At 36.0% G+C, this 15,930-nt stretch overlaps 1 protein-coding gene and 1 long non-coding RNA gene across 8 annotated transcripts in view; one reads left to right on the top strand and one right to left on the bottom strand.

The window, feature by feature from the left end:
* bma (SCY1-like protein bma) overlaps positions 1-15,930 on the bottom strand; it is a 51,696-nt gene that overhangs the window by 15,109 nt on the left and 20,657 nt on the right. For all 7 annotated transcript variants that reach the window (XM_028316952.1, XM_028316956.1, XM_028316955.1 and 4 more), the window contains exons 3-5: positions 13,310-13,405; positions 11,064-11,209; positions 3,283-3,413 (exon numbers count right to left, since the gene is read on the bottom strand). In XM_028316952.1, coding sequence (XP_028172753.1) covers positions 3,283-3,413; positions 11,064-11,209; positions 13,310-13,405 — 373 coding nt within the window. The remainder of the gene's footprint in view (positions 1-3,282; positions 3,414-11,063; positions 11,210-13,309; positions 13,406-15,930) is intronic.
* Positions 6,554-7,909, top strand: LOC114361781 (uncharacterized). Its single transcript, XR_003656623.1, has 3 exons — positions 6,554-6,947; positions 7,055-7,284; positions 7,467-7,909. It is a non-coding gene; the product is annotated as an uncharacterized LOC114361781 (long non-coding RNA).

Genomic DNA, 15,930 nt, shown 5'->3' with positions numbered 1-15,930 from the left:
AAGCTTTAGAATGCATGACCTCTAAGACTGCCAACCGGTCAATATCAAGTCATTGGGGGAGGCCTATGTTCAGCAGTGAACGTCTCACGGCTGAAATAATGATGATGATAAGACGCCAGGCAAGCGGTCTTACTATTAGAATTCATAATTTATGGCTACAACATCACACGAGTACATTTCTAAGCAAGCAAGCAGTCGACTTTAAAACGTTTGTCGTTCCATCACGTTGAAGTTTTTAAAGCCACATTCACATTAGACGGAAATCCACTTACTAAGGTAAATGTTGACGTAATTTACCGGGGCAATATCCAGTGCCCGTACAAAGGTCGTTAAGGGAACGAAACGTCTGGATCGACCCTGTGGCTGTTACTACAGAATGTTACACGGTAGTTCCACACTTTCATTAATGCAGTAAATTATATTATGAGTTCGCACATTACAATAAATGCTCGCTCGTATTTTGGAGTTCAAAACTTTAAACTCAAAATTCACAATAAACTTACTCGTAATAAGTACGAAAACCTACGAAAATCACGGGCACATTCCCAGTTTCACAACTTATTTTTACTAAGCAGGGAAGTAATTTGATGACTGATGACGAGATTGTATAGTAAAACAAAACACGTTGCTATGGATTAGCGCTAACCGTTACAAATTGCCTTGATCCCAGCTAGAATTTCAGAGGATCATTGTGCTAACATAGTAAAAAAACATTCCGTATACCTTAGTCCTTTATAAGAACAATCAGACATGAACAGTCGAAGCTATTTTCTCAAGATAAGTACGTTACACGTAGACGATGCCGAGGTAAACTGCTACGAGATTATATTTCTTGGAATTCACACACCGCAACAGTTTACTTAGTAATCCGTTCCAAGAACCACATTGGAAAGGTTCCGGTGAACTCAATTTCCGTTGGTGTACTATCGGAATATTTTAAAAAGCAAGGCAGACGTTTAAACCCGTAGTTTGTGCATTTAATTCTTGAGTAACTTTAAGGAACTGTTTTCAGTGGTTGTGATAGGTTAAGTGAAAACGTTAGGAATGTTCAAAATATATTCAGATAAGCACGATACGTAGATATCGCTAAATCAAGTTAACTGTAGAAATCTTACAGTACTTAATATGCAGTTTAGACTAGTAAGCTGAATGTTATGTGTGCATCAGAACAGTACCTACTTACAACAGAATATACTCGTACCTAGATTTTATGTTATGAATGATACTCCAGTGTAGCTTGTGTTGCTCCAAGTAGGATCTCGCACTATTAAAATTTTATTAAAATTAAAGGCTACAATTTCTTTGAAAAGGTTGAATACCCCTGATTTGTTTAGAACACTAAAGAAGGGGCACGGACCGACTAGCTTATTCATAGCCGTATCAACGCCCCGGGTGGAAGCCGCTTAAATAAAGTTAGGTGCAGGAAAGTTCTTCAAGCGGGTATATTATAGGCACCTAGTTGGATAGAATTATCGGTAAGTTATCTTCTCAGGCGAAGAGACAACAAAGACCCTTGAGGGTTCATAATATGGAACTATCAATTTTGAATATTTCTTAAAGGAAAATGAGGCTTAAAGTTTGTACCACGAAGAAAGTTTTCAAGACTGAAACTTGTAAAGGGAATAATAAATGACAGACAATACCTGCTATGATCTCCACTACTGCCTACTTATAAAATAAATTTTCCATACAAAGCTAATGGACTCCTCAAAGTGCATTTAATTTCTTCATACAATTTAACGCTCAAATTAAATATGATTTTTAAATATTTTTTTTCTTGACCTCGGGCAGTCCAACACAGCGACACTGCATTTCTATAAACTACATTCTGATGGTTTTATTAACGTAACAAATTAGGTTTTACTGAATCTATCTTTGTTTGTGAAAGTACATGAGCAGGTCCGGATATAGGTTAAGTTCTGTACAATGGTTGCACAACTTGAATCAAACTAAGTTACTAATTCAGTTCCGTATATTAAGTAATTTAAGTACATCTTCGAAGTTTGCTTCTAAGTACTCCACCGCAGCCGCCGTGGAATAGGCCCTATGGAATACGCGGGTAACGTAATAACCAGGGTACACCGTTATCGGCTGTCCCAATCAAATTACAGATTGTGACAGATGAACAGAGCGACATTGATTAATAAGTGTTGTTCGCAACAAAACTGTTGCTCCAATTTATGAAACAAAGTTATTGGAGATAGAAGTTTGTAGAGTTCTAAGACGGACTTCTTTGGAATTACAAGGGTTAGATTGTTTATGTATGGGTAGAACATCCATTTAGGAGCTTTAATTTACGTGTCACTTTAACGACTTAATATGAAAGTAAACTAGTAAAAATATTGACCAGATGCGGTTCACACGATGCAGAATTGCAGGCGCCCCACACACAGTCCTGTAATTACTTGGTGACCCAACTGCATGCATTGGTGCTAAATCTATCCTTCAGCAGCTATTTTAGGCAGGCAGGGCGCGGGTGCCCTCGTGTAGCAGATGCCTCACGGTCTTTTCCAGTCACTTGACAAAGCCGCGTACCGAAAAACGCAGCGTGGGACGGCCACCCAGAAGGTGGACCGACGACATCATAAAGGTAGCAGGAAGGCGCTGGACGCAGGCCGTTACCAACCGGGCAACATGGAAAGCATTGGGGGAGGCCTATGTTTAGCAGTGGACGTCCTATGGCTGAGATGATGATGATGACAAAACCTTTAAGCGCAGGGTTGATATGCAAACGCCCCATGTCTTGTCGCGACCCAACTATACAGGGTGGAAACGATAAGTGATCTCACTCGATTATTTCTAAACTATACAAGATATCGATAAACTGGTTACTGATCCTGAAAGTGCTTCACAAGATCTATCCAACGGTACCAATATTAGGTTACAAAATAAACTGGATCTATCCGAAAATTCAATGTTTCCAACTTCCATACTTCCATACTGCCACAGTCATGGCACTCATGTCTTGATAATATTATAGCAAGTAAAGCCTAGAATCAATGTTTTCCATGAATAATTATTTTAGTAAAAAAAAATAACACTTTTAATATTGTGTGGCTGGCATACATTTAGTATGGAGGCTGAAAACATTGAATTTTCGGATAGATCCAGTTAATTCTGTAACTATTTACTGATACCGTTAGAAAGAGCTCGTGAAGCACTTTCAGGATGAGTAACCAGTTTTTCGATATCTTGTGTAGTTTAGAAATAATCGAGTGAGATCACTTATCGTTTCCACCCTGTATATGCAGAGTCTCTCCTATAAGTACAGATGACACTTACTTGAAGTACTTGATTAAGGGCAGCAGCTGGCAGGTGGGGCGCGGGTGCGGGTCGCGCGTGAGCAACCTTCCCACTGCCTCCTGCAGGCCGGCCGGCACGCGAGGCAGCACTGCATTCACGATGAGTTCCAGCTGCAATCACACAGCGAGATCAAGTCTCAAGCACCTTCAAAATTAGACTTAGACTAGGCTCGGACGTCTTCTCGGAGTGTGGGTGCCCAAAAAGAGAGGCTGCACACCAACAACTCCATTGACTCGCGTTATGTACCACTAAGCGCAACCAGAGGGATCTGACTGGTTTTTAGTGGGTAGGCCCTGACCTGCCGGGAGAGCCCCACATAGCCCATTGGACCCCAGGCCAATGGGCATGCAATTCAAAACATTTTCCAGTTCAAAAAAAGTTAGTTAAAATAATACAAAGCAAAAGTGGAGGAGGTGAAAGATGTGCGCGAAAAATCACGTGAACAAAACTGCAGGCAAAAACTAATCTTTGGTAGTAAAACTTCATCGGTTATTTGGATTGGGTTCAGAAAAAAATATGCGGATAACCAGCCCAGCTTCCAATTCAGATGAGTTATTTGATTTCGAAGTATGGGATAGATACTTCCATTAAGCGAGTGCTTGGCTTTCGCTATACGATTCTCGAAAAATATTTTTGCCTTTTAATGCGCCTCGCTGCAGACTAAAATAAGTCTCCTTGAGAGACCTCACATTGGACCTGACACCTACACCTCACCTTTAGTCACACAATAGAAAAATATTAGTCTCATGTGTGTCGTCTGGGAAAGACAATGCAGTACGCATTAAGGTATTGTCTTAGGTCGGCACTCGGCGCCAGGCGACATGCGTCAAAGTGGGAACGTAATTTGAGTAAGTACTTAAGTAGTATATATCTTAATTCTTTTGTTTCGGAACGTTATTTTTCTTGGCTGATAATTACTCAGATGAAAGTTGAACGCAAAAATTAAACTTTCCTTTTATATCAATATAATTAAGTAATTCTGTGTATTGAGTACGACAGCTAATACAAAGCGGATACGAATACTTGCAGAACTTTTACACGTAATTTTTAAATGAGCTAATCCAACTTGGAATACCTAGATTGTTTACTTATCTGGCAATCTAATCTTACCAAATCATTTGGCCCATTGTTGCGTTCGAAGTAACTGAATAGTTAAGCTATTCAGTTACTTGTTTTTTTTAAGATTCACACAAAATATGTTTTCACAGTTTTGGGATGTGCAGCATCCAGGCGCACACTTGGATGTTGCACATCCCAAAACTGTGAAGGTGCTTAATTGAAAAACAATTCAAGCAGAAATTGTTATTTGTGTGCTAAGCTTCCTTGAAGACACATAGGCTGAGTTGCCCCACCTATTTAACCGTAACTATAATGATGACCGGTGTTTTTGTATGAAGTTTGACAGATTTTTGATGTTTGTTATAGTTAAAGTAAGATGGTGCAACCCAGCCTTAATCCACTTTATGTGAACAGTTTATGACTATCGAAAGGGGAGGTTTTATGGCACAAAATAAATCTTTTCATTTAAAGAAGGTCTTCACAATTTAATTTGATTTGTCTGAAAAAAGACCATTTATTTTGTGTTTTTATTGCTGTTTATTTTCTTCTATACATAGTGTTTACGAGTTCTCTAGAAATAAGTCGAATATTATCATTCTTATTTAAATGCTTAGGATTTTATACAAATATTTATGATGTCGTTAAAATTAAAGCATTTGAACATACAATTCTACCGCTTAATCTAACCCCACATGGTTTAAAAATTTGCTTTACCCACGTTTTCCACGAAGGTTAATTAAGAGCTGTAAGCACCTACCGAACCCGGGTGGCAACGACATTATTACTTTGAGGGTACTTACGGAGGGTATACTGACAAGTCCGAACCCGCCCGCGGGCACGGGTAGAGCGTTTAACGCAAACATTTGGTATAATAACAAAATAACATTAATAAGACGGCACAAAACTGGAGCCAAGCGTAACCTTAAGACTTTGACGCGATAACTCATTGTATAAATAAATAAATAAACAAAAACCCCAACTGCGTAAAAATGAACTAAAAAACAAGATAAAAACAAGACAACTTAGTGTTCATAAATGCAGTCAAAGGCATTAATTACATATCACTAACAAAAGAATTAGTCATTGAGTTGAGTCAGTTGGGTTTTTTGTTTTTTCAATAATAATTTTATTTTAATCTTTTTAGTTAAGTAGGTACCTTACATTTTTGTAAACTACTTAAAAAGCAGTTTATTTAGATACCCCACTCGATAGGTTTTGAGAAAAAAAAATGTATGACGTTATGACACCTAAAATCCGCCAGTTTGATTTTTTCCAATTTTAATAAAGTCAGTTTCACTCTCACGATTGAGATGAATCTAACGTCTCCTCTCAGGCTAAAATCAGTCAAGCCGCTTAGGCTGTAGGCCGTGCCAAAGAAATATACATACTTACATACACTCGAAAAACACACAACACAACAGTCGGGTAAAAACTAGTAAAAAGTGTCTATGAATACATTTTTTATATGAGCGCAGGGAAGCATGTTCAACATTAGTTCAGTCTGTGCCTAAGCATACACGAGCTTCGAGGGCAAAATGTCACATTGTGTTTACTTAAGTAACAACAAACTTTCAAAATAACATGTTTCATGATTGGCAGGTATGTTTGTATAATTTAATGAACGTTTCTGCTAATTATAACGATTCCCGCTAAAAGGACAATGTTCATTTCTGGCCTGGCGTGGACAAGCTGCTAATGAAAATATGAATTTGCCAAAAATTTTTAATTAATTTTTAAAGTATTCACTTAGTGTAACTTTGTATCAATTTGCCTTTATAAAAATCCAATTTAAATAGTACTTTATGTGATAATTACAACTTCCTGTCTTTAACACTCAATTCAGTGTTGCCAAAATGAATCTTATCGGTAAGAATCGATTCATATCGATTGTTTTTCGACTATGACAATTAGTATTTTTTAAATACGTATTCATTAAAATGACATTTATAAAACCTTTCTAATATTCCAATAACACTACCAGAAATATTTAAATAACTAAATGAAACCTTATTTCACACACACCTTATTATACACCTTATTTCGAGTCATCAAAAAATACAATCGATTTTTATATCGATTATTTTTATTCATAACCACATTATTAGCATGGCAACACTGAAAATATTGTCACAGCTGTTATCTGTCATTCGCTTTGTTTTGTATTTTTCATCGTGAGTGTTGTTTAGTTCTCAAAACCAAGTCTTTGCCAAAATAAAAGCAGAAGAGTGTTGTATAAGTTTCCCTTTTGACGACTTTATTTTTTTGACCATGGTCCTCGATGCTTCTCTTCCCGATAACCCTTGCATACTCTCGAACTACGAATCTCACTCAACCAATGACCAATGGCTCACTTTCGGACATCGAACCTTGCCTAAACGCCGACCACGGCTTACGTATGGACTCCGACCCGAGCCCCAATGTTAACCCCAGCCCGATTTTGGATAATGCAACCAGCAATTCCTCAATCTCATGAGGAACCTATGATATGTATCAATTGTATAGCTGACATGATGCAGAGGAGGCGACATAGCCTAGAGCTTATTAAGTTCAGTTGGTTATAATGTCAGTGGATGACTCCTCAGCTGGTAAGTTATTGAATGAGCGTGTGGACTTGTTGCATACCTTTTACAATGTATTTGATCAACTACCTTTACCGTAGATTACCATAATCCTAATAAAACTTTTTTTTTAGATTGATAACAGCAGTGTATGTTGTCACTCATGTTGGACTGTGGCCACGGTGTGGCTCTGCACCAATCAAGGACAAATAATATTTCAAATGAAGAAGCAACCACTAGCACTGGTCACAGTTAACGTGGATTATCTTTGTTACAAATATGTTCCATAGACTGCATATTAACACGGAAAGAGAATCACATATTCGAAAATAATGTAATAATGGAACAGATTTCACCTCGTCAAGTAAGTTTTTTTATAATTATTTTCATTATATTTTATTAAAGACATTGGCTTGATATATTTGAACAAAGTGTATATTTTTTTCTGTACAAATACTTCTTACTGATAGATAAAAATTGACATCACATCTCAATATCTTAAAGAATGAATTTTGAATGATACCATAATTAATTTCTTTGTTTCAGCTGCGGGGATCTGACCAAATATGTCATCCCTGATGGCAGTGAGCTGATCGAGCCCCAACAAACACATGATAGGACGAGGATTCATTTGCCCTGATATTGGCCGAATAACAGTAGGTTGCTGTGCTCATGTTATGACAATTTTGTGGTTTTTGAGCTGGGCAAGGTATCAGGAACATGTATTTCCACCTGCCTAGTTCCTAGACAATATTTTATTGACCCATGAGTCAGATTAAAATAATAATAATAAAAAAAAATGGTGTTTTATTTTGCTTCTAACCTTTCTAGTCTTATGCAAAAAAAAATTTTTTTAAGGATTTGGATACAAAATGATGTTTATATTCTGTTTCTTACTGGTATAGACTATTTAATAAATAACAAATTACATGCTGTAATGTCTGTCCACCTCAGGCCAAAGGTCCCATACTAAGTGGGCATAACCCTTTAACTTCATCTAAAAATAATTACCATAATGATAATTTGTTTGCCTTACAATTATTTTCCGAAAATTATACTAAATAACTTTTTATGTTTATTAATCTTCTTACAAGTCTCGAATTTAACAAACAATAATTAATATTCCGACTTACTCGTATAGAAATAAATGGAGTACTTATTTTGGAACACAAAATACAATTTCATTCAATTGAGCTAAGATAAGCATGGTTTTGTTTCAGGGATACTTAAATATTTCAGAGTAGGCTTTAATTAATAGGAACGGTGCTGGTTAGCGTATTGTATTATTTTGTAGTTGCTAACTCTTACTTGGGCGTACTTCTAAACCCTTGCACGTGTCATTTATTTCTGGAAAACAAATGAAAAACAACTTTTTTCGAATTCATTTTCTAAGGCTGAGTTGCACCACCAAACTTTAACGGCAACTATGACGATAACCGGTGGTTTTTGTATGGAGTTTGACAGATTTTTGACGTTTGTCAAAGTTAAAGTAAGATTGTGCAACTCAGCCTTAGTATACACTCACTTTACGTCGTGTCGCTGCCGCGCGGACAAGTCAGAATACGGCCTTATCCTTTATCAAATATTATTTATATTTTGTTAAGATTGTTGTAATGAATACATAAAAGCACGAAATAACTGGAGCCTTATTAATACACGTATTAGAAAGGGTATGTTTTCGGCGATGATAGGATAGGTAGGCATAAGTGGGTGAAATTGGAGATTTTAATACGTGAAAGGTTGTTATTTTTGAAGTTGAAGACTTGAAAATTGTTTTATGCGTACCTTGTGTTTTGTGATCTTAAATACATAAGGATTAAGATGTTTATTTTGCAAAAAAACAGTTGTCAAAGAATGTTTAATGAGTAGAGTTTTTTTTAACATATAACTTTATCGCAATTATGTATAATCGTTGTCTTTTTCAAGTAAAAAAATATTGAAATTATCTTAATTTAAGTTTTTAAGGTTACGGTTTATTTCCGCGCACCATAATGTCTAGAGATTAAGCTTTGGTTAACTGTGTGTGTATATTTTTCTATGAGCTAAGTAAAGTATCCACATGTCCCAATTATAAAACAGCGCGCATCAAATAAGAATGATTAAATACAAAAGTCACCCATACATTGACTGAGAACAAGGATACGAATATAAAGTTGATGATTTCAGTAAACTAACGTTAACTGGTTAGTTAGTTCATATAAGATTTTTGGCTCACTTTAGACAAAGCGCTTGTATGAAGATATCCATCTAGGCTTTATTAATCTAAATGTATTATGTCCAAGGATATTTTACTCACACTAAGTATTACGTTTTACATTAAGAAGGGGATGTTAATAAGTCACTCAGAGAGTACTAGAGTGAGGTTGGGATCAAGTAAACTGGCATACTCGTAGAAGCTAATCTAAGACATACAAATTTCACAAAGATGTTTGTGAATTGTTTACTGAGACGTGGAGCGACGTTATCTCATTTAGTGTCGAGAGAGAGTCGTCGCCTAGTGTCATATAGGGTGTAAGGTAAATGGTATATTATTACACTAGCCTGTGTTTAACATGCATATTATTATAAATAGTATAGTAAGGTGAGAAATTTGATTTTATCAATTTAAAAAATAAAAACACTATATTTTCCTTTTGACTTACTTTTTTCTGCTATGCGCGAACAACATTCCTTATATACTATAAAGAATCTGCGACACCTATTTTAACGAGAATCTTGACTCTACAAGTCTACATTATTATTTAATATAATTTTGTTTAATATCGTTAGCCATCTTAATTAAGTTTATGTCTCCTCGTTTAACGGTATACCTAGTAGATCTTCGTTTCAGGGCTAAGTTGCAGTCATAAAAGGGTTTTGACATAGTTCATTATCATTACTTACTTAGCTATGCTAAGTTAGCAGCCAGCCACTCTCGCCGCGGCTTTATTGTGAACAGGACCTTAGTCCCCGGGGTGTCTTGCCGCTCACAACCCAGACGAAGTAGGTAATACATAATATGAACCAGGTAAACTTGAGCAACACAAAAAACCTACAATAATCCTACGTAACTTTTGAAATCTGACTGAATAATTTAATAACCCATCAAGTCTGTAGTTAAGTTCTACTTAAATAAAATATTTTTCCTAGAGTCGATGCTTCTTTAAAGAAGTGTTTACGAAATGTCTTTTTACTTAACCACTTAATAAGATTTTTTTAATTTCTATTTTTTTAATTTCGTTTCGTGGTATAACAACATAAAATAACACTTCCATGAATATAAATAAGGGTCACCTTACCATTATTTTACGGTTCTAAACGAACACCTTAACTTCAGGCCGATGAAGACAAAAATGTCATGTTTACTCATAGGGCGGTATTCATTATTGTTTTGTAGGGAAGGAGGTTGTATCTTCCAGGAATACAAAGCAGTTAGAGAATTTCATTACTTGCGTGTACGCAAAGAATAGAGCCTGAACAGCGGCATGTGAAGAATAAGGCGATATGGTGCTCCGCAAACACATAAGGTCGTGACGAGTTCCATAACGTCCGCATTGTGTTAGCTTTCTTAAGAAAATACGACTAAAATAACGTGCCCTTTTAGTTTCACAAAGGTAACATCTTAACGTATTCCAGGTATTTTCTAGTCAAGTAAGCAGATAAGGGCGTAATAAAAGCGGCGTTGGATTTATATTTTCCTTGTTTTGTGCTCATAACTTTTATAATACAAATGATAATCTCAGATTTCTTCATAGAGTGGTAACTAACAGTTTATAGTTATTTCTCTAAATACAAGCACAACGTTGCACGAGGAGATTTTTTTACTGTGTGACATTTTAAAGTTTAAAAATATGCGACTGCGAGGTAGATAGGGATTTTAATTTAGATGCGTACTTCTTTTGATTGCACTAGTGATAAAATAAAATACAGTTCTTTAACGTTGCTATTTTGCAGTTGTTTTTGTCTGTGTAAGACTTATCGACTTGAATTAATCAGAATGTCCAAGAAAGATGTTGCGGCGTACGGAGAGCAAGATACGCTGTTTGTCCGATTGAGTAATGATAAACGCTTATGGCGGTTCATCAAGTCTGACCGCAGGGTTGCGATCTCCGTTATTACAATCCATACAACTGTAGCAAAAGTAGGCAATGCCAAGGTACTTACATGTTCGGTCTGCTTCATGTACAGCAGCGGGTTGTTGTTGGCCTGGATGATGGAGCGGCCATTATTGAAGATGGCGCAGATCACCAGCCCCAGAGAGAACATATCCGACAGGATGTTGGCTTGCCCGTTGGCCTGAACCTCGGGTGCTGAACGAACAAAAAATAAATCACGACACTGTTTTAAATGTAAAGGGATTACGAAATTAAATTCAAGATTTTAGGATTAAGAATAAAAGGTATCCCAAATTTTCAAATCATCGCTAGACGGATTGTCTTAAATTATGCCAGTTAAGGGATAGGAGGGAAAGAGATAGACGTGCACTTTGCATTTAAAATGACTCCCAATTCTTACTGAACATTTAAATGAGCTTTTAGAATTTTGTTCTTGTGAAACGTACCTAAACTTTTTTTTAAATTCTAATGTTCAAGTGCCAAAACCGTTTCAGATGTTTATAATATTTACATAATTTGTGATGGTTGCTGCCTGAGGGCAAAGTTTGGATTTTACAAAAGATTTTTTAGTGTCATGAAATAGGAATATCTATAATATATAAAGCTCGATTATCTAAATATATATAACTCGAAGGTGACTGACTGACTAGTGAACTAGTGATCGCATAGCCCAATCCACAGGACGGATCCGGCATTTTGGCATGCAGGTAGATGTTATGACGTAGGCATCCGCTAAGAAAGGATTTAACGAAACTCCACCCCTAAGGGGGTAAAACGGGATCCACGCGTATGAAGTCGCGGGCGGCCGCTAGTCGTTTATATTAGCAAAACTACGAGTAACGGCCGGTTCACACATGTCTCCGTTTTACTGTTCCGTTTTATCGTGTACGTTTTTTTTCGTCGATCACGTATATAGTTGTATGAGCGACTTCACAGATGACACAGTATTCTGTATACAGTAATACATAGGGTAAGTCCAGGATAGATGCCCCACTTTTTAAAACAACTCTGTTACTCAGTCAGTAAGTTTTTATCAACAATTTGACCTTAGTATCTGTAAACTTTGATCTTTCGTCTATGATATTACCATAATTATTTTGGTTTAAGTTATACCTATATATGGGATAGACGCCTAATGTGGGGGATAGAAGACGCACTGTATGATTGCTTCAAAGGATAGATGCCTGATGCAGGGATAGATGACTCGTTAATACAGTTTTTGAATTCTAAGGATCAAATGCATTTTGAAATCAAACAAGCCAAGTATTATTATTTAAGATTGTTTGTTATTAAATGAATTAAAAATGAAGTTTAATATTTTTTATTAAAAATAATACACAGTACATCCACCCGAAAAATATAACCCTCCTTCTAGCGCAGTCGGGTAAAAAGGTAATTCGATCAAAAGGGCTATTTATTACTTTCCTAAGGTTAACCGTACTACATTCTTTTTTTCTTCTTACTTGCTCCCTGTGACAAAAAGAGCAGGTTAGGATAGATGCCCCTAGGTGCATGGGACATGGCCCTAAGGGCATCTATACCCAAAAAAAATTAGGCAACTATCCTTTTAGCATAGGATAGGTGCCTTTTTTTAATAAAAAATATAATAACACTAAAAATCGAATTAAACATAGCTATCCCGTATAATAATTGATAAGATAGTCTATCAAATAATATAAAAATCTGCTTCATTTAACAGTTGACAAAAAATTATCCATTAAAAGATACTTACCAATATTATTTCGCCGCTCGCTAAGGTCTCGCCGTGGAAGATTTTTGCTCTCACTGGCTAAACGAAAACGAGGCGAAAAGTGGTACGGGTAGGTCCCTTTCTATTATACGTACTATAACTTTAGGCTAAGTTATTTGTAACATAGTGTACTTAAAATCGCGGCACCTATCCCACTGGGGCATGTATTCTGGAATTACCCTACATCGACGAAAAAAAACGTAGGTACACGATAAAACGGAACAGTAAAACGGAGACAGGTGTGAACCGCCCGTAAAATGTAATTATATAACAAAAGAAGATACTATGTCTCTTCATACACCTTTGTTACCTTTCAATAAGGCATTTTACACCAATTTCACTTTACTGGCTCTTGAAAGAAAATAGGTTAGTCAAGTCAGCCTGTGACAACGGCCTGTTTAAATTAATTTATTATGCAACGCGAAAGTTTAAAATTAATTAAAATATGTTAGCTGAACCACTTTCAACTCTACATTAAACCATAATAATATATTCATTCATATTATTCATCTAGGTAGGTACATTTAATCAAATATGTAACTTACCCATGAAGTCAAGATGTGGTTGACTCATCTTGGACATCTTGATGGACCAGGGAGGCACCGACATCATCTCCGTAGGGTCCGGGCCAATGATGTTCTCTGCGAGAGAAAAAAACTTTAGTTATAGCGACGAGCTTTGTACATTATACTGTAGGTTATTTAAAGATTAGAACAAAAAGTTTTTCCGAACTTTAAATAAGACGTAGAAAAATGGCTGGTAAAATTTTTAATCTTATTAGTGGATGCGAAACTGGGCTATACGAATGCCCTTTATCTGTTTGTAAATCTTGCATGTTTGTATTTTTCAAAACTCAAAAGTTTCCAGCGTGTTTCTTTATGCCTTTTCCAATTTCAATAATAGAAAAGTACCTAAGTATCGAGAGTTGAGTTATTTGCTACCCTTTCTAGAATCTTCTTCACTAATGAGATTTTCACAATAAAAGGTTCTTAATACGAGCTGAGATCCTTTGAATGGTGTAGGTAGACATTGATACACGTAGTTTATGGCCGACAAGAGCACTCCTATATTTTGAGAGCTTTTAAAAGGAATCCGAAGAATTCCACCGCTTTTATGTACGAGTAAGTACTTTTGATTGCAATTTAGTGTAAAAAAATATTTCAAATTAAACATTTTTCTTTTGCGTACCTATATTTCAAATACGCAGATAAATTTCAAATAAAGGTTCCACGCTTAAAGCAGTACAGTTTTTGATAAACATTTGCTACATGTCACAATACTTATTTACGGCAAAAACGTAAAAATCATATTTTCTGTTTATAAATTCAGATGTTTTATTAATGCACTTCTCTATACGCAATTTCTCGCATGGATCAAGGTTATAATTGCGGCTTCATCTCGGACGCTGCATATTCTGATATTCCCGTTAAAAGATTACCTATGGGATTGGGGAATTCGATACCTTCCTATCCTACCAGTAATAAGATTAATTTTCCAATCAGTTGTCATTCTGTAGTTATAGAACACAATTCTACGAACTGGTATAAACAACATATCATATCCATACACGAGCAGACAGTGTCTCATTCAGAATTTGTCAAATAAAGTGATGATTAATCGTTTTGTCGGTACAGTGCGCGAAGTAGCCAAGACATTTTCAACTTTGTTACAATGGAACTAAGGTTGTGTTGTTTTTTTTGATATTTTGGGTGTAACTCTGACTGTACAATAATTATAACTACCTACTTACGCTCAGTTGCACCATCTCACTTTAAATTTGACAAACGTCAAAAATCTGTCAAACTCCATACAAAAAGCACCGGTTATTGTTATAGTTACCGTTAGAGTTGGTGGTAGAACTCAGCCTTAATAAATCAAGTCCACTATATGGGTCCACTGAATATTATTCGAACAAGAATTCTTAGTACATCTAAAAACCACAGCGACGTCCTACTTAATTTCAACGAGTTTATTAAGAAGTTTATTTTTACCTGCACCAGACGTTTAGTAGTAAACCGCAAAAAGAAAACCTTATTAGTAGCAAGCGTTTATATTAAAGTAATAATTTAATTAAGTCTCGTGTAAGCAAGTTACCTACTTTAGAGTTGACCGGGTATCTCGTTATTCGAAATTTTCCATGAATATTTGCTTTAGGGCGCTGCACCGAACATACTTTTATAAAGGAGAAGTTTTCAAGTTTTCGATGTTCAACAAACTTTTAAATTGAAATGCCATCTTGCCTTTAGTTTCTAAGATAAAATATGAAAGTTCCCTTCTTCACTGTATTTTGATAACCGGTACCTAGAGATACATGTTATTTCCAAAATTTGTTTGAAAATTATTACTTTTGTGTTTCCAAGGAACTTTAAAAACAACTTCCTAAGACTGAAAATATTACTAGAAAGAAATGTTTATAAGACTGAACCTGCTGGAAATGTCTTCGTAGCTTACAACAGCGAAATAAAATCGTAGGTTTAAAATCTAATTAGTCGAATAAACTTATGAATTTTGGAGAAAAAGCATATTTTGTAATCCCCATCATCAGCAGGCAGACTTAAAAAAAAAAAACCTCACGAAGAATTTCAGGGTTAATCTTGATTTTTGAAGCACCACGTTGCAATTTGTAAAGGAATCCAATAAACTATGGTAGAACTACGAAATGCGTAACTGCTTTATTATAAACTAGCTTTCCGCCCGCGGCTTCGCCCGCGTGGAATTTTGTCTGTCACAGAAAAACTTTATCGCGCGCGTCCCTGTTTCAAAAACCGGGATAAAAACTATCCTATGTTCTTTCCCGGGACTCAAACTATCTCTATGCCAAATTTCATCAAAATCGGTTGCGAGGTTTAAGCGGGAAAGCGTAACAGACAGACAGACAGACAGACAGACAGAGTTACTTTCGCATTTATAATATTAGTTGGGATGTCAACATTGTGTGAAATAAGATCAGTACATACCTAACATCAAACGATCCAGTTTTGCTACTGTATAGGTATTTTATGTTGCTGATTTCTCTATGGAGTCCAGCCCTAGTGGATAAAACAAGGGCATTCCAGGAAAAGAACGCCGTAGCTTTGATGTTTGTAAAAGCATAAATGGTTAAAAACTTGTCTACGCTACGTGGGCTTTTGTCAATGAAAGTTGGCATCTATAGACAACTTTTCAG

This window comes from Ostrinia furnacalis, unplaced genomic scaffold (assembly GCF_004193835.3).
Source record: "Ostrinia furnacalis isolate ACB-3 unplaced genomic scaffold, ASM419383v2 OfSCF6000, whole genome shotgun sequence".
In the NCBI taxonomy this organism is placed as follows: Eukaryota; Metazoa; Arthropoda; class Insecta; order Lepidoptera; family Crambidae; genus Ostrinia; species Ostrinia furnacalis.
Note: the sequence above shows the minus strand (reverse complement) of the source record. Positions and strands in the feature narration are given on the sequence as shown.